Here is a 19,241-nt window from a genome sequence, read left to right on the forward strand (position 1 = left end):
TATTTTTAGTTGAATTTAAAAAAAAGAAAAATCATATTAAAGAGAAATATGTTTGATAGTGATTCAAGAAATTTTTATAGAGAAAATAACACAAATATTCATACGTTAGGTCATGATACAAACTGGACTTTTAAAAAATTATCACATTTGCCTGGTATCCTCAGAGGTCAGAAGGAGTCCAGTCCCCTGAAACTGGAGTTAAAGATGATTGTGAGCCACCATGTGGGTACCAGGAACTGAACTTAAGTCCTCTGCAAGAGTACCAACTGTGCTTGACTGCTGAGCCATCTCTCCAGCCTCTGGGTTTGCTTGTTAGTTTGTTTGTTTGTTTGAAACTGAATTATTGAAAACAACAACAACAACAAAAAACCCAGTAACAACTTTATCTGTATTTTGTACTCTTCATGACAAATTATAAAGAAGTGCTAGGCATTGATATTGGGGTTATAAGTGTATGTTTTAAGGATTATGAAATGCATTTTGCCTAATTGTTTTTTAAGATTTATTTTTAATTATGTGTATGTTTCTGTGGCCACAGTACACAGGAATGCAGGTGTCCTGAGAAGTTAGAAGAGGGCATCAGATCCCCTGGTGCTGGAATTACAGGGAGCTGTAATCTACCTACATGGGTGCTGGGAATCTAACCCAAGTCTTCTACTAGAGTATACAGTCTTACCTGCTGAGCCATCTCTCTTGTCCTTCCGTCCCTGCCCCCACTTTGGCCTAATGTTTAAAGGCAACAATATCACCATAATGTGTTTAGCCCTTTATTGGTTTCATTATGTTAAATCAGCTAAGAGAGGGAAAATAGTTTAGAAATAACAAAGCAATCCACAAGGACTTGGAAAGGCTAAAATCTTAAACAGAGTCCAGGCCACAGCAGCTATTTAAGGATACTCTTAATTCTGTGTATCAGCTTATGGTCTGCTGTAAACATGATCTCGTATTTACATTATTTATAAGTACTGTAAGCTACAATAAAGCAATGACACTTAGCTTGTTTCCCAAATCCTGCTTACTTACTGTGCACTAAACTGTTCCTTTTGGCCAGATCTAACTTTGTACTCTTACAGGAGGCTAAAAATTCTAAATATTCCCATGTCAAATAGTAAGATTATACTTAATCAAGATCCCGGGGCTGGAGAGATGGCTCAGTTGTCAAGAGCACTTGCTGCTCTAACAAAATGTGCTGGCTAGTTCATGTCAACTTGACAAAGGCTAGAATCATCTGAGAAGAGGAAGCCTCAGTTGAGAAAATGTCTCCAGAAGATCAGGTTGTAGGTAGGCTAGCCTGTAGGGCATTTTCTTAAGCAGTGATTGATTGGGGGGGAGGGGGCAGCCAATTTATAGGTTCTATAAGAAAACAGGCTAAGCAAGCCTTGGGGACAGTTCTTGTCCCCGGGTTCTTGTAGTGATTGAGTTCCTGTCCTGACTGACTTCCTTCAATTGAACAGTGATGTGGAAGCATAGGGCTTTAATAAACCCCTTCCTTCCCAAGTTGCTTTGGTCATGGTTTATTCATCACAGCAATAGTGACCCTAACTAGGTCACAGAAGATTCCCAGTTCAGTCCCCAGCACTAACATGGTGACTGAACCCTCTTCTGACCTCCACAGACAGCATGCATGCTCATAGTTCACATACATACACACATGCAGGGAAAACACATACACATAAAAGAAAAATATTTAAAAAGCTCAAAATCTTTCAGAAACCACTCACATTCATGAGCATTTTCATTAAAAAGAAAAAGCATAGCTATTTACAGTCTTTTCATAGTTTAATTTAGCAAAAACACCAAACTAATGGCTTGAAGATTAGCAATACTTTACCTTTCATTTTCCACCTTTCTCTCATGTCTACACTTAGAACAAAACAATTGAATAAAGAAGAGATTTTTTGAGACATTCTGGCCAGTAAGGATGCGTGCTGTGCAAGCCTGCAGGCCTGAGTTCCATCCCTGGAACCCGGGTAAAGGTAGAAGCAAAGAGCTGACTTCACAAAGCGTTCCCCGGCAGATAGGCCACCCCTCAGAACAGTGATAAGATCAAAATGAAGCTACTAACAGAAAACAGCAAGGAAATGATCTCTACCTAAGCATACACCTGCTACCTGGATACAAAATGACACTCCATGTGCTACACTTGCCCAGCTAGGAACAGTGACTTAGCGACATTTTTATTTGAATCAACTTGCCTCATACTTTCAAACTCAAGTGTCACCTAAGAGAGGATACAAAATCCAAGGCTGAAGGCCAGTTACAGTTCTGATGGTACAGTTTCTATTTAAGGAAGTCTTGGCTTGAAATCCTTATAAACCCCTCCAGACTGTCAGCATGGCTCCTGTTGCTAAGCTACCAGTAACTCTTTGCAGCTCCTGCCATCAGAGCTTATGCACAAGTGCACAGGATCAAGACTTCACACAGATGAAGAATAAAAATGGAATTGTTGGTATACTTCTAGGATTTGGAGTTTTTCAATATGATGCTGGACAATATCTCAGGATTTGAAGCAATAGTGGACAGAAGAAGGATTACTAAATTACATCAGATTCTACTAAATGGCAGTAATACAGCAACGCTGGTTCTTGGAGAAAGACCTGAAGTACAAATGGATTTCCTTGACTTATGCTAAATTCTGGATCTTTAAAAAACCTTTAGTGTTTAGATTCTATAAGCATAAGTTTATGTTAAAGGGAAATACTTTAAAGATGTACGGCTATTTCCTAAGCTAATCATAGTTATCTTGTAGTTTGTTTTTGTTTTGTTTTGTTTATGTTCTAAAAGACTAATAAAGGTTTTGATTTTGTTAAAAACAAAACTCTTGTATCCTACTCCAGGCTGTAAATCCCCTGGCCTCTACCCACTTGGCTCTTTGCTTCTCTCTGGCTTATCACACAGCAATCACACAGGCCTAGCTACGCCTGGATCTACCCAGGGACTCGGTACTCACTACTGCCTCCACCTGGATGGCGCCTACTCGCTCACACAGCTTTTCCAACACCCTATCCCATGCAGCCCTCAGTCTCACGCTGATATATCCAGCCCCACTACAGGAACTCTGCAAGGCTCTTGTCTATACTCAGAAGTCTATCCCCAAGACTGGCTTATCAAAAGTTCTTAATATTTTCTGAATTAATGAGTGAACAAAATTTTTCTTAAAAATCTGTAAAAGTAAATATTAGAAATTTGAGTTTTAAAAATCAATGTTTCAAACTTTTCACAGTTCAAAAGGGAAGTCAAACTTATGGGAAGTCTAAATACTATAAATTTATACCATATTAATTTTATAATGAGATTATGATCATGTAAAATGTTTACTAAGTTCTCATTACAAAGAAAGAAGCCAGCCTTTAATTCTAGCACTTGGGAGGTAGAGGGAGACAGATCTCTGGGAGTTTGAGGTCTGCCTGGTCTATATAGTGAGTTCCATGACAATCAGGAAGACCCTGCCTCATTAGAAAAAAAAAAAGGCAAAAAACAAACAACACCACCAACAAAAGTGAATAGGAAATAGTGGTGAGACAGCTCAGCGTGAAAAGATGCTTGCCACAAAAGCCTGCAGGCCTAAATTTGATCCTCTTTATCCACATGGAGGCGAAGAGAACCAACTTCACGAAGCTGTCATCTGACCTCCAAACACTCCATGTAGTACATACACTAATAACAGCAAATATTTAAAATATTTAAAAGAAGGACACTTACTCTTATTCTTCCAGAGAACCTTGGTTCAGCTCCCAGCACCCACATGGTGGTTCACAACCATCCCTAACTCCAGTTCTGGGGGAATCCTACATCCTCTCGGGCCTCTGAGGCACATGTATAATACATATACATACATGTAGGTGAAACACTCAAAGACACTTAAAAAGAATCTAAAAGAAGAAATCCTCCAAACAAACGCCCACAACTGCAGCTGATAAGAAGAGCTGACCATACACTTTCCTGGGTAAACCTGGAACTGCCTCCCAAAGCTCTCCATGTCTAGCTGGACCCTTCATTTCTGACAGCCTCTCTCTGCCTACCTTGCCATCCAGCAGAGTGAATGAACCATGGGCTATTTCTCTGAGTACACTTCCCTGTCTTGGCTCACATTTCTTCTATGGAAAGGCTCTCCTTTCCCATCTATACACACTGAAAGCCTACAGACACTGGGTAGCCCGGTCTACATAGCAGATTCCAGACAGCTATACAGCAAGATCAGAAAGGAAGGTAATTGGTAGATGTGAGTACATAAAATGGAGGACTCTTTTCAATAAAGATTAAGAACAGAGTCAACAGGTAACCGATTAGGAGAAGGTTGTTTGTTTTTGTTTTTAAACCATGAAGATAAAAGTTCTACAAATCAAAAGATAAAAACCTCAATAATAAACAAACAAAAATAACACACATACAAATCCCAGAGGAGACAAGCTGAATGGGAACAGTTATATGAAGAGACAGCCGTTCAGTCACTGTAATCGGGTATGTGTGCACTGTAAACATTGGGTTTATCATCGCTACCTGTGACGGTTAGCGTTAACTGTCAGTCAGGCACAGGTTGGAGTCCCCTGAGAAGAGTCGTAATGGGATATCGTCTACATTAGGTTGGTCTGTGGCGTGTTTGTGGGCGATGTCTTCAAGAGGTTAACTGATGTGGATAATGCCACTCTCTAGGCAGGGGCTTCTGACCTGTGCGACAGCAGAATCACTGAGCCCAGCACAAGCGATCGAGCGAGTAGCACACACGCACCCATTTGGCTCTGCTCTTGCTGTGGCTGGGATGTGACTAGCTTAGCTCGAGTTCCTGCTACCTGACTTCCCTCTGACAGTCTGTGACCGGGAACAGGGAACTAAAGTAAACTCTTCCTACGTTGCTTTGTGTCAGGAAATTTTATCACAGCAACAGAAATGCCCATCAAGCCAGCAGCTTGGATAATGTTCAGTGAAAATATGGACGCAGGAGGGTTAGTATTTGTAGATACTTCTGAGACTGATAAGTAGAACCTAAGTAAGCCTGCATAAAGCATCACAGCCTAGTCAATTCCTGGACACATCCCCAGAGAAACTCTTCTGCTTCCTTCAAAGGGAGGAAATACACTATTTATGATACTAAAACAGACAAGCAACCTGAGTACACAGTACCAGGGAACTGGGGAAGTGAAATATAATGCATAATGGAATATAATATAGGTCAAAAATAACTAGCCAAGTAAGTATGTAGCAACATGAAATAAATAATTACACAGTACAATGTCATCAATGTTAAACACACACAAATATGAAAGACATTAGAAATGCAGACTCAGAAGACAGACCCAAAGAACCTATATATTCTAAAAACCCAAGAGTGGTTACATTATGCAACCACTAGAACTAGAAGTGGAGAAAGAGGGAGAGCCTCTCCATGCCATCTCTAAAGAACAAGAATCAACAGCAGAGGCAGGCTATGAACTAAGACAGATGAGCAAGTGACGGAGAAGCCCAAGGGGGCAAAAAGAACAGGGAAGGGAAAAAAATAACACAGTGGCACAGAAAATAAAAATCAAGACCCTTCAAGAATTGTACAACTAATAAGTGATATGGTTCAGTTACTAGGATAACAAAAAAAATCTAATTAACTTGTTTTTAAAATCAAAGTATATAACACAGGATTATTAAAAATATAAAATTAATGTATAATATAAAATAATGTATAATATAAAATAATATAGTCTTCAAATACTATCAATAAAGAAAAACCATGAGCAGGAAGAAGTAACAATAAACAGATCCTAAGACTAATGAGCCTTTTCATCTTAAAACCTTTTAGAAACACCAGCTTTACTAAGGACAGGAAGCTCCACAACAGGCGTTACTGCCTCTGGTATGTGTCCCTAGGATAGATGAAGTCAGCCTACAGTCTAGGTGCCAGCACACACTGGTAATCCCAGCACTCAGGAGGCCAAGGCAAGAGGACTGAGAGTTCAAGGTCAGATGGGGCAGAAAACCCAGTCACAAAAACCAAACCCAAAACCCAAAACAAAAACCTCAACATCCTAGAAATATGGCTAAGGAGGTAGTTCCAATTGTAAAATGCTTGCTACACAAGCATGAGGACCTGAGTTCTGGGCCCAGAACCAGCTTGGTGGTATATGACTGTAGTCCCAGCCAGGGAGACGGAGACTGGGGATCTCTCAACTCAGGGGCCAGCAGCCTACTCTATTCCAAGCCCGAGGTGAGGAAGATGGGTAGCACCCGAGGAATGAACCAAGGTTATCTTCTGGCTTTTACATACGTGGGCACTTGCCTGCACACACACAAACACACAAAGATATTAGCTCAAAAACTAACCTTGAAATGCCAGGTCCCTAAAGGATAAAGGTCATTGTCGCACTTAAATACATTCTCCATAGCAGCACCCAACACAGAACTATATATGAAGTAAGCACTGAATGCTTTCTGATGTATAGCTAGATCATTCTCAGCATCTCTATGTGGCCTACTAGTCTAATATAATCATCACAATGAATAACCCAGGAAAAGGATAAGACCAAGTGAAATGACTGCCAAAAGAAGCAGCCAGTATTATTATGCCTCTTACTGCTTTGAGAAAATACTATAAATTTCTCTTCCTGTTCCTTTGCTTTTGAGTACTAGTGCTAGATCTCTGACTTGGACACCTTTCCCTAGTCTATGAAAACGAGTACACAGTACTCATCTTTAAGTTTAGCATAGTATTGTGCACAGTAAATTGCTGATTTAAGTAAGAAAATTCAATTTGGTAGCTTGGTATGTGTTAGTAGATATTAATCTTGATCTCTCAAACAAATAACTATATACTAATATGTCTGGGGAAAAAAGGAATTCCAAGTAAATGATAAACGTTTTTGAGACAAAGACCATATGTATATATCACACCAATGCACTGAGCTCAGACATGTCTGCGCTCAACAGAACATAAGCCTGTCTCCCATAAATAGATAGATTCAGATCCTTACCAATGGGGGAATCTGTAGTCAGCCCCATGCTTTGAAGCAATGCCTCAGCTTCTCTTCTCTTCTTTTCAAGATCGGATTCTTCCTGCACAGCAACAGCAGCTTCCTTCTTCTGATCAGTCTAAATGTTTTCAGATAAAAACACAAGTTCATGAATAATACAACACATTTCTATTTATAAAAATATTTTACTTTTTTAAAAAATTTTTATTTTTATTCATATGTGTATGGTGTTTTGTTTGAATGTTGTATAGTGCACCACATGTTTCCCAATGGAGGCCAAAAGAAGTTGGACCCCCTAGAACTGGATCTGTCGGTGTTTGTGAGCTGCCATGTGGGTACCAGGAATCAAACCCAGTCCTCTGAGAGCAGCAGTGCACGCAAGCACTAAGGCATCTCTCCAGCCCCATATAAAAATATTTTAAACAAAGTTACAACTGTAAACGTTTAGGATAAAATTAGTTTTAAAAGTAAAGTTCTTTTTATACATCATTCTCATTGGATCCAAGGTACCTCCACAAATATATTTTCAAAACAGCCAGAATGGTAGTTCATGCCTGTAATCCCAGAATTCAGTGGACAGAGAATTTCCCTGAGTTCAAGGACAGCCTGGTCTACATAGTAAGTTCCAGGACAGCCAAGGCTACATGGCAAGAGTCTACCTTAAAATACATAACAACTCTTTAAAAAAGTCAAGTTCAAATTTTTTATAGGATGAAACTAATGACCAGGGACAGGAATCATGGAAGTCTCCAACTCTAGGAGTACAAAAGTTTAGATATAAAAGTGACAGAGGGGAAAAAATTAGAATAATTTAAGACATAAGAAGTAAATAGATAATTTAAATTATATAACAAATTTGATTGGTTGAAAAAAATTTTTAAAGTTCTACGTAAGATTTCCAAAGAATTTATATAAAGAATATATATCAAAAACTCTTCTAGAGAAGCTGAAGAGATGACTCGGTGGTTGGGAGTCCACATTGCTCTTGCACAGGACCCAAGTTCAGTCCGCAGCACCCACGTCTGGCATCTCACACCACCTTTAGCTCCAGCTGTTAGACTCTCTTCTGGACTTCTCCTGGGGCACCACACACACACACACACACACACACACACACACACACAATTTTTTAAAAAAAATCTAGAGAAAACTCATTTTTTTTAATTCTAGACATTATCCTTATTTTATCTGTTTTTGTTTTGTTTTGTTTTGTTTTGTTTTTTCATGTTACCCATGTTGGCCTCAAGTCTGCAGACTTGCAAGAACTTCCTATCTGAACCTCCTAAGAAGGGAGGGTTGCAAGCAAGTGCCACTAAGGCCAGCTTTCGGGTCATATTTTAGTCACAAAAACACGCAGCTGGGACACGTTAAAACCAAACATTTTTGTTAGAAAAATTTTTACCAACTTCTTATTGTTGTTTTGTTTTTTCAAGACAGGGTTTCTCTGTGTATCCCCGAGTGTCCTGGATCTCAGAGATCTGCCTGCCTCTGCCCCCCAAGTCTTAGAATTAAAGGCACGTACTACCAAGTCCAGCTGCCAACTTTTATTTTAGTTATTTATATATAGTTTTAGAAAAATCTAACTACACTGGACAAATCTCAACATCCTTAGCGCATATAAAATACCAAGGGAAGCTTAAGCTCTCAGTGAAAGCTTGTCAAGTAGACAACCACACTCATATATCGAGTGAATTTTGTTAGTCACAATATTTTTATATCGTATTAACTTATTTTCATCAAAATATAGTGGAAGAGATGCCGTTTTCAAGCTGACCCTCACCGCTTATTGTCTCAGAATGTTTTAAAGATTTCAAGTTAGACATCAATCATAAATAATAGTAATTGGTACTCAGAGGCCACTTATGGCTTTAAATCAAGTTTGTTCTCACTACTGAACAGGTTAAGGTTATAAGTACTATTTGGATTGACTCTGCCAGTCTCAACCATCCAATCAAATATCCAATGCACAGTGTCAGCACTTTTCTGTATAGCACAGAAAGGTCTGGGAGATTGGAGGAAAGAACTGTAGGAAACTCTTCAATCACAGTCCTTTGGGTATCTTAGCAACTCTGCACATAACTGTTGAACCACTGTGATAAACTCTGCACATAACTGTTGAATCACTGTGATAAACTCTGCTTTTTTTTTCTGCCAATGCTCTTTCTCCAGCTCCTGAGAGATGTCTAATAGTCTTGCTGTTGTCCTGGCATTTACATACATAAACTTGGTACAACAGGCAAACTTAGGGCAAGGTACGGTATGCTGGCCATTTGAAATGTATCTGTGATGCAGATAAATACATCTGCCCAAAGAGCTGCAACAGGGAACAGTGTATACATGTCAATGCAGGACAAGTAAAGTGTGTCCAGCTTAGAGATAATGTATATTTGGAATATATATATCTTACAGTATGTGATAAACTAAGTCAGAAGATAAAAGTACCTTTTTGGTACTATTAAATCCATTGTCCATTAATATATTTCAATGACTAACTCATGATAATCATTAAGTACATGCAAATCCACTACTCAAATAAATTGTCATGTATAGCTCGTTTTGCCAGTAATATCAAAGCAAATTATCAAAGTATCTGAATAATTAATTTATTATGATAAACATATATATCAAGTATTATAATGCAGTGATCTTACTTTGCATAAAACATATATCCCTAAAAGACTACATGAATAAATTCAATTTCTATAACTCAAATCTTAGAAATGCATCAAATTATATGAAATACTTTTAGCTTGTTAAAAATATCATACCATACCAGTTTTGTCATTTTCATATACCTAGCTTTAAAGTCAGATTCACTGACAATACCAGCTGCTGGATTTGCAATTGTTCTAAAGTTCTTACAGAAAGGTCTAAGTTCTTAAAACAGAATGTACTTATTCATACTAAAAGGTTTTGTTTGTTTTATTGAATTAAACGTACTTCCTTTTTTTTCCTTTCCTCTTCTTTCCTCTTCTTTTCTTCTCTGATTTGGGCCAACCGCTGCTTCTTACGTTCCAACTCAGCTTTTAATTCACTTTTGTCCGACATGGTTGTGACCTTAAAAATCATACATTTATAATAATCATTACATGGATTAAAAAAAGTAGCAGACTTAAAAAAAATAATACTTTAAGAAATATGACAAGAAACTAAAAATTTCGATGATACCTAAGAAAAACAACACGTTATATTTTTAAATAATAAAAACATAGGTACTTATACTATTAAGACGTAAGAAAAAATTATGAACAAGTATTATCCAAAATTTGAGCACAATAGCTAGCACATAGTGGGCGCTTTAATGTTCCTAAGACCAAGTTTAACAATGTCTCGCTCTGTAGCCTAGGCTGTCCTCATGGCAATCTTTTTATCTAAGACGCTGGTGAGCTGGGAGTCAGCCAGCACACCCAGATCCAAAGTTTTTTAATTACTCTGAATTTGATCAAGTCATAACTAGTGTTTAAAACAAAAGACAGGGTTGGCACTAAACTTGTCTTAGAGTATGATGGCTCACACCTGAAATCCCAGCTCTGCAGAAGCGGGAGAAGAGTTCCAAGAGCATGGGCCATACGTAGCAAAACAGGTTTTTAAAGAATGTCTAGTCTTCAGCCACGAATGCAAACATATTAACAGATATTTCTGCATTTGTTCCTAGAAATTCGATAAGAAGGCTGAATGACTAAACGGAGAATTCCTAAAAATCCTGTAAGCTCCATCAATGTTCCATAACAATCAAACCAAATGGCATTTTTTTTACATGATTGTCTGTGAATGGACCTGAAATGGTCCATATTGGACTGCCATCTATTTGAGCCTGGGACTGTGTTTTTGTCATTTTTGTTACTTTTTCAGTATGGCAACCGTAACATTAAAATGACAGTGGCTAAGTGAACCACGTGTAGAGTACATGGAATTACAAACTTGAACACTTCATACGAAGATGAACCAGGATCTTTCTGAACTAGAAAGTAACTTAGGGGCTGAGCGTAAGATGGGAGCCAGGAATCTGTTACTTTAGCTACATTACTTGTTTAATCTCTGTCAGTGTCGCTCTTGGTACAATTTCAAGAATAAATATTTTAGATTTAGGAAACTGGGCGAAAAACCTCAAACACAATAGATTTGGATTAAGTGCAAGTTGGTAAGGAGGCAAGAGTACCCACTGTAAATGCAAAAGGGGGATTTTGATTACAGTATGCAAGAAGGATTGACAGGCCAGGGGACAAAAAAAATGGTGAGCAGGTGATAGGGGAAATCCCTTTAATGCAATCATATAATATGTACCTTACATATACTCCCAGCCAAGTCACAAAGCAAGAGCCCCTGTCTCCTCACCCACCCTTCCCAGGCCTCTGAGAAGCTTCACACTGTTAAGGGCTGTTGAAGGGAGCTTCCATACACATTACTCTGTATGCTAGGCTGGACGTATTCTTTTCTGTTTACGGTCAACTGTCAACAAGTATATCAATAAATACTACCTGCTACCTAGATTAAAGAAGTAATCTCTTCAGTCAGCTGTAACTAGTCTGTCCGGCTTTAGCACCGGTGATCAGCTAGCTCCTTCATCCTCAGACAGGCCAGAGCCACTGCTCCGTGACTGACAGGTTCATTTTCTTAAAACGCCGGCAAGAGGAAGGTGTCTAACAGGGTGTTAAAACCTCTCAGTGTTCAGCGACCTCCAACACACACGCCAGGTGCCTGGACAAGCTACCGACCCAAGGAGTAGCGACCCCTTATTCATACAACCAAGCAAAACTTAAGGAATTAGTTTCTCCCTGGGCTTAAGGCCAAGAGGACGCGGTCCTGGCTGGGTGTGTCCCGGAACCGCGGGACCGATGCAGGGCAAGCCCCGAGACACCAAGGCTCCGGCCCCAAGTGTTGCGGGGCCGCGGTGGCCTCCCCAGGCCTTCTAGAGTCACCAGGGCCGGTGCTGTCAGAACGATCGACCGGCCGGCCCAGCGAGCTCCGACGCCACCACCGGAGGCAAAAGGGCCTTGAAGGAAGCGCGGCCGACCCACCTGTCAGGTGGCGGGGTGGAGAAAGCTTCCTCTGGCCGGTAACTTCCCGGGATCGTCCCTCTCCAACAGTCGCCACCGCAGATCCGTGGCGTCCCAGACACACAAAGAGGGATGGGCGGCGGCCGCTACGGCGAGAGCCAAGGGACAAACGGCTGCGCCGAGACGCGGTCGCTCACAGAAGCGGAGTCGCGGCCGCCTGGTGGGGCTGGGCGGAGTTACTTACCTTTTGTAAAACAGAAGCTGACGGGTGAAACAGATCTACACCGGCCTCAGGACCCGAAGTATTTCCGCTTTGGCAAAAACTGGACAACTGCACCTCACATCCTGGGGCGGAACCCACAACACCCCAGAGAACTGCAAGGCCCGGCAACTAGTCGCATTGCCCGGTCATAAGACTTGTAGGCCTCCAATAGAGGCAAGGTATGCTGGGATATGTAGTCTGTCTTAACTTTTTGGCCCCAAGAACCTTAAAATGACAGTAGGAGCATTCTAGCATCTGTCTTGAAAGTGTTTTCTTTGGTTGTACAGTGCTCACAATGTTGTATGTCTTCTTTCTTAAGATCCGTAGCCCAACATTAACAAAAATCTTAAGAAATGTTGTTTTCCATATTGAAACGGAGAAAGGGACACTTTTAAAAGCGTTTATAAACATGTACCTTACCTGTGGACAGAATTTTAGCGAGTTTCGAGCACGGGTTTTAGGTGTATGTGTTTACTGAGGCTTCATGTAGCATGTGCACAATATCTAAATAAAAATATATTAAGTAGCATATAAAATATTTTCTAGTATCTTATAGCAGAATACTCTTCTCTTAAAAGTATGTTTGGTAAGAAAGCATTTTATTCCTAGTGATGGTGGTTCAGTCCGTTAATCCCAGCACTCCGGAGACAGAGGCGGGCGGAGCTCTGTGGGTTCAAGGCCAGCCTGGTCTACCGAGGGAGTTCCAAGACAGCCAGGGCCATGCAAAGAAATCCTGTCTCAAAACAAAACAAAAAATAAAAACAAAACAAAACAAGAAAACCCAAAAAACTATACTATTGGATCTGATTAGATTTTAAATATGCAGAAAATTATTGGAATATAAATTATCAGAAGAGTATGGGCTAACACAGATGGTTTGAAAAGTTTGTTTGAACAATTTGCAGCATTATTTACCAATTATTAAAGCTAATGCCAAAACATGATATTTCTTATCATCCAGAAAACTGACAAGAAGCACATTGCTTAAATTTAGATTATATCGAGTTTTAAGTTCTAAAATTTCAAAGCGTGTTTATTTAAGCAACCTTTGTTTCCTTCTCTCCATTATAGTTTCTGTCTCTTCGCTTGAAAGAGCTCTCCTGAGGGTCACTCATCCTGTACCGGGAATGGAGCTTTATTCTATAGGAACTAAAACCCATCGCCCTTCTTCAAGGAAAAAGACTGGGTGCTCAGTTCAATGAACTGTTAAGACAAGATTGAGTAACTAAGCCATAGAAACAGGTAAGAGGGGGCTGGAGAGACGGCTCGGTGGTTAAGAGCACTGCTTGCTCTTCCAAAGGTCACATGGCAGATCTCCTCAGGCCCTATCTCCTCCCTTGTTTTCTCCTGTCCTACTGCTTAGCTCTCTGCACCCTATCCCTACCCTCACTAATGCAGCTCTCTCGGAGGAGAGGAGAGGAGAGGAGAGGAGAGGAGAGGAGGGGAGGGGAGGGGAGGGGAGAGAGGGGGAGAGGGGAGGGGGAGTATTTTTAGGGTTCATGGAGATCTTCGGGGGGATCTTGTTTCATCAAACTACATTATCCTGGAAGGAATCCACAGGTTCTCATCTTCTGGGGAAACAAAGGCAGAACCTCTTTTCCAAAGTAATATATCTTTATACCCAAACTTTTTAGACAATAACCCTTTAAAATATATAAGTTGGTTTAGCTTAGTGGCTCCCAAAATCAAATGGTTTCCAGCAGTTAATTCATTAACAATCAAAACTCCGAAGAAAACACAATAATACACATAATCCAGATCCTCTGTGTATATTCATTTTTAAATTGATTTTATTGAGGTATATATTTTTCTCTACTCCACTCCCTTCCTCTCCTCTCCCATTCAGCCCCCACCAATGGTCCCTATGCTCCCAATTTACTCAGGAGATCTTGTCTTTTTCTACTTCTCATGTAGATTAGATCCATGTACGTCTCATTGCTGTTTAGATTTTCTGGGATTATGGATTGTAGGCTGGGTTTTTTTTTGCTTTATATCTAAAAGTCACTTATGTGTGCGTACATATGATATTTGCCTTTCTGGGTCTGGATTACCTCACTCAATATGTTTTCTAGATCCATCCATTTGCCTGCAATTTCAAGATGTCATTTTTTTCTGCTGTGTAGTAGTCCATTGTGTAAATGTACCACATTTTCCTTATTCATTTTTTTTTTTTTTTGGTCAAGGGGCATTTAAATTGTTTCTAGGTTCTGGCTATGACAAGCAATGCTGCTATGAACATAGTTGAGCACATGTCCTTGTGGTACCACTGAGCATCCTTTGGGTAAATACCCAAAAGTGGTATTGCTGGGTCTTGAGGAAGGTTGTTTCTGATGTGAGATTTCCCTCTGTATGTTGTGATTACCATTAATGAATAAAGAAATTGCTTTGGACCTATAGCAGGGCAGAACTTAGCTAGGTGGGGAAAACTAAACTGAATGCTGGGAGAAAGGAGGCAGAGTCAGAGGAGAAGCCATGTAGCCCCACCAGAGATAGACACTGAAACTTTACCCAGTAAGCTACAGCCTCGTGGCAATACACAGATTACTAGAAATTGGTTAAATTAAGATGTAAGAGTTAGCCAATAAGAAGCTAGAGCTAATGGGCCAAGCAGTGATTTAATTAATAAAGTTTCTGTGTGATTATTTTGAGGTTAAATGGCCAGGGACCAACAAGCAGCCTTTCTTGTAACATGTTTCCTAATTTTCTGAGAAATCACCACACTGACATCCAAAGAGGCTGTACCAATTTGAAAATTCTATCAAACTCCACCTTTAAGATGGATGTCTCCTTTATTCTATTTTATCAATAAAGACTTGGGAAGAGGCCAGGGTGCAAACCTGCGAGTGCAGAGAGGCAGAGAAAGCACCCAGTTGCTTCCTCCTCCACAGAGAGACTTTCTCCTATGCCATCTCAAACAAAAACTCCTCCAACTGGATGTCCCTCCCTTCTACTTCCTGTTTCCTGTGCATCGCTCTTTCTGTCCTCCTGACTTCCTCTTACTCTCTTTGGTTATTTCCTTTCAGCTGGATGCTTGCTCCAGCTATGGTTGATTTTATTTAATTCTGTTTACAGTAATCAAGCAGAAAGATCTTAGATTAAAGGTGTGTGCTGGGGCTGAGCCACACCACAGCTAGAGGCAGGTTTTTCCAGTAAATAATGCAATCTCGGGGTTCACAGTGCGATAAAATATCCTGCAAGAGATGCATCCTCCTTATTATGTATGCATGGTAAGTGATCAAGATGTTAAGAACAAAAAGGATCAGTGAAGCAAACTGTCAAAAGGAAGAGGAAGGATTGGAAGGGTCACAGCTGTATTCTGCTACCCAGAGGTTCAGGATCTCCAACGAGTCATGGGACTCACCAGGTCTTTTTTGAACAGTCAACCTTAGGATTTATCACCAATTACCAATAGCCTTATGATGTCTATCTTCATCACACAGACCACAGAAATTATGTCATTGTGGAAAAGAAAAATGTGGTCTGTTAGCAGTGTAGGAAGCTTTTAGCAATGGCTCTGTCTGTCTGTCTGTCTGTCTATCTATCTATCTATCTATCTATCTATCTATCATCTATTTGGGGTTTTTTGAGGCAGGGTTTCTCTGTGTAACAGCTCTGATTGTCCTGGAACTCATTCTGCAGACCAGGCTGGCCTTGAATTTGTAGAGCTCCACCTGCCTCTGCCTTCCAAGTGCAGGGATTAAAGGTGTGTGCCACCAGCACCCAGCCCAATGACACCTTTTAAAAGATTATTTTTAATTGCATGTATGTATGTGTGTGCAGGGTGTATGCTTGTGAGTGCAGGCACCTGGAGAGGCCAGAGGTATCATTTGGAGTCACAGATGGTAATGAATTGCCTGATAAGGCTTCTGGGACGTGAACTCTGGTCCTCTGGAAGAGCCATAAGTGCCCTTAGCTGGTAGCAGTCTTTCTAGAGCCTAGCAATGACATCATTTGGTATTTATCTGTATTGTCACTTCGTTAGATAAACTTTGCTAAAATGAAATCTATTAAAGTTGAAGATACACTTCAGTGACTTTCTCTCCAGGCAACGAACATGTTTCCCAAGATCTTTGCATAAGTGTGTGATCTTTATTACTTTTCCCCCACATTAATTAGGGGGTCGTCTAAGATCTCACTTTGCTTATCCAAGTTCATGAGGCTCAGCCTCCGGGACTTAAAGATCGTTCATCTTTTAAATGTTAATAGCTCCTCTGAGCTGCTCGCGTTTTTAATTTTTTTTTCCCCTAAACTCTTCCACTTCACCTTCAGGAACTGTATTTGACCCTTTCAGAAACACTGACAGAAAAGAAATGTTTTCTCCCAACTTTGGAACTATCTTAACTTTCCCATTTCCTCTCATGGTAAGGAAAGCTCTTTAAGGGACCCTCCCCACTCAAGGGAATGCTCATGAGCTGACCGGCAAGCCTCTCATAATATAATAGCATTACTTTTCTATTATCCTTATTATTCTTCCAGTCTGTATTTTTTCCCCTTCAGAGTGTTTGCTGCATTGTTAAGTTAATATGGGTTTTTTCCCCCCATTATTTCCTCTACTTGTCTTGATGCACATATTTTCTCTCTTAGTGTCAAAATAAGGTGATGGTGAATTAGGAGTCCTTCCCGAGCTGAGGATACTTTTGTAATCTGGTAACCTTTGGCATGAAGCACATAGCCTAGTGAATGATGGAGCACTTAAGTGTGATTCACCACTGAACATTACAGAAAATAGGCTGAGGGGCTCGGGAATTCAAGGCAAGTTCCTTCTACTCAGCGTGGTGTATATACCGCACTCTCACTTTCCCACCCCCTATTATGTGGTTAAGAGAGAGGAGATAATGACGGCTTCCTAAAGTTACCTATAATGCTCTCAAAACTCTGTGAGGTGTAATGGTTTTAAAAGGCAGAATGAAAACACAGCTAGGAGATCAACACAAAAGGAATCATTTTCTGATAGCGACAGTGAGCCTCCATTCTTACACACACACACACACACACACACACACACACACACACACACACCCCTCCCATTAACTGTAATGGGAATTATGAGTGCCCCATTAAAGGAACTTACACCCTCCAGATGTGGTGAGGGGACGCTCATTCTCTCTAGGCTTCTTGTATTGATTTAGTTTCTTGAGGTAGAATAAAATCATTAATTTTTTTTTCTCAACTACTCTGGATGCTCAGTATGTTCTCTTTGGAACATGGGGCATGTAGGACAGCAATTACTAATCACTAGCCAAAATGCAGTTAACCACAGATAATGTGTAAAATCCGAGCCATACCAAGATTGATTAATTTTCATGTTAGAAGCATTGGCCTGTCATCTTCCTCTCTGAATAAATATTTATTCAACATTTGACCTTTCTGGGTCTAGGAAAATTTCAGAGTGGCTAAGATTTTCTTCATTAACATGGAAATGATCTTTTAATTATTCAGCATGTTGATTAACAACATGCCTAGATTTGCATAAAAGGAAAGAAACTTAGATTTACTTAGTATGTTTCCAGCCAATATTTATCTCTATATGAATATGGAAACCTCCATCACTGGCAGATACATGGGCTGCTTTGAGAATGTTGTGTTGGCCTGTGTCTAAATATATGCATGTGTGTCTATTGGCTCACACCCTTACACACTGAGAAATATTTACACAAATGTAACATGGTCTCCTGAGCTTTCAAGTGGAATATCCTGATCCCCACTGGGTATCTCTGTAGGCCCATAACTCTACATGGTACAGAAGCCAGGCTCTCAAGTCATAGTTCTCACCTGAGGTGGTCACTGTAGCCTTCCAGACAGGCTGTCGCTACCCTAAAAAAGGGTCAGGATGTTGTTCTGCTCCTTTTTTGTAATTTGGATGCCTGAAAAGAGATGTTAATTCAGCCTACATGACAGAGCTGGCATACAGAGCAGGAAGATAGGAAGACGTGACAAAATGGGCATAGAAAGGTGTGGCAAAAGTGTGGACGTGACTAAAGCCATTCACCTGGTTACCTAGGAAACAGAACGCTAATGAATTCCCCCTCAGTTTATGTTTTGGTATAAAGGCTGTTTGGAGAATAAACACAGAGGAATTTTCAGGATGTGAACTCAGGATTTCATGAGGGATCACTGAGAATCTCCCTCGCAATAAAATCATGTGAGTTGTGTCTTTAATCCCACACCTCCCCTCTGATCTGAAGAATTAATTTAGGGTCCTGGCTGGCACCAGACCCCAACGTATCTCTTGCAGATTCCACAGGCTCCTCACACTCAACTGGCACAAGGCTTCCCAGCAAGCCTCTTCTATTCCCAGTCTCACTGAAGGGATCTTGTATTCCTCAGTTCCTGAAGCCACAGGGCATTAAACATCATCTTCCCAATTCCACATCCGCACACTGACCACTGTGGGTTTCATCACCAGTACCTCACCCATTATGGCACCTCATTTCCAGAGGTTCCAGCAGGGCTGCTGTGGTGTTGTAGCAAGTATGAATCAAATCATCCTGAGACCATCTCGAGCACACGCAAATCCAGAGTGCTAAAATCCAAGGTAGCTCCAGAGTCAGAGACACAATAGACTAGGGGAAAATGAGGCAGTGGTGATGATGAGGTGGGTGTGGAGACGTAAGATGGCGAATGTGTTCCTAGGATTAGAAATGCAGGCAAGAACCTGGACACACATGGTAAAAAGGTAAACAAGGAAAATGTGACGTGATGCCCAATATATTGTTTTCAAGCCATTGTAAGCAAAACAGTGGGCTAAAATAAATGAATGTCCTACTTAGAAATTATTCCCGAGTCAGGTAAGGTGGTACCCTAGAGGAGTCAGATGATTCTAGGAGGAAATGTTCTCATCAAATGGATAGACATTCCCCCACTACCCCCAAGAGACCAACACTAGTAGGATCACCTCCAAGACAGACATAAGGATTGTGGTGTCAGGGATTTCGGGTCTTTGGACACTGAGGGCTGAGGCTGTATGTGTCAAATTTCCACAGAACTCCAGAATGTGGAAGAAATTAGAAAATGCTGAAGCAAACT

At 40.5% G+C, this 19,241-nt stretch overlaps 1 protein-coding gene and 1 long non-coding RNA gene across 5 annotated transcripts in view; one reads left to right on the plus strand and one right to left on the minus strand.

Moving 5' to 3' along the window:
* Positions 1-12,314, minus strand: part of Dync1i2 (dynein cytoplasmic 1 intermediate chain 2) — a 48,910-nt gene extending 36,596 nt beyond the window's left edge. The window contains exons 1-3 of one of the 2 annotated variants that reach the window (XM_050122078.1): positions 12,198-12,314; positions 9,897-10,013; positions 6,957-7,074 (exon numbers count right to left, since the gene is read on the minus strand). In XM_050122078.1, coding sequence (XP_049978035.1) covers positions 6,957-7,074; positions 9,897-10,004 — 226 coding nt within the window. In that variant the 5' untranslated portion in view covers positions 10,005-10,013; positions 12,198-12,314. Of the gene's footprint in view, positions 1-6,956; positions 7,075-9,896; positions 10,014-11,974; positions 12,153-12,197 lie in introns of those variants that run through there. The other variant, XM_050122069.1, reaches the window with a different exon arrangement.
* Positions 12,258-19,241, plus strand: part of LOC126488601 (uncharacterized) — a 67,455-nt gene continuing 60,471 nt past the window's right edge. For all 3 annotated transcript variants that reach the window (XR_007588754.1, XR_007588756.1, XR_007588755.1), the window contains exons 1-2: positions 12,258-12,394; positions 13,287-13,457. This is a non-coding gene — a long non-coding RNA (uncharacterized lncRNA). The remainder of the gene's footprint in view (positions 12,395-13,286; positions 13,458-19,241) is intronic.

This window comes from Alexandromys fortis, unplaced genomic scaffold, assembly GCF_014885135.2.
Source record: "Alexandromys fortis isolate MF-2015 unplaced genomic scaffold, M_Fortis_MF-2015_v1.1 scaffold_8_9099976_23576923, whole genome shotgun sequence".
Lineage (NCBI taxonomy): Eukaryota > Metazoa > Chordata > Mammalia > Rodentia > Cricetidae > Alexandromys > Alexandromys fortis.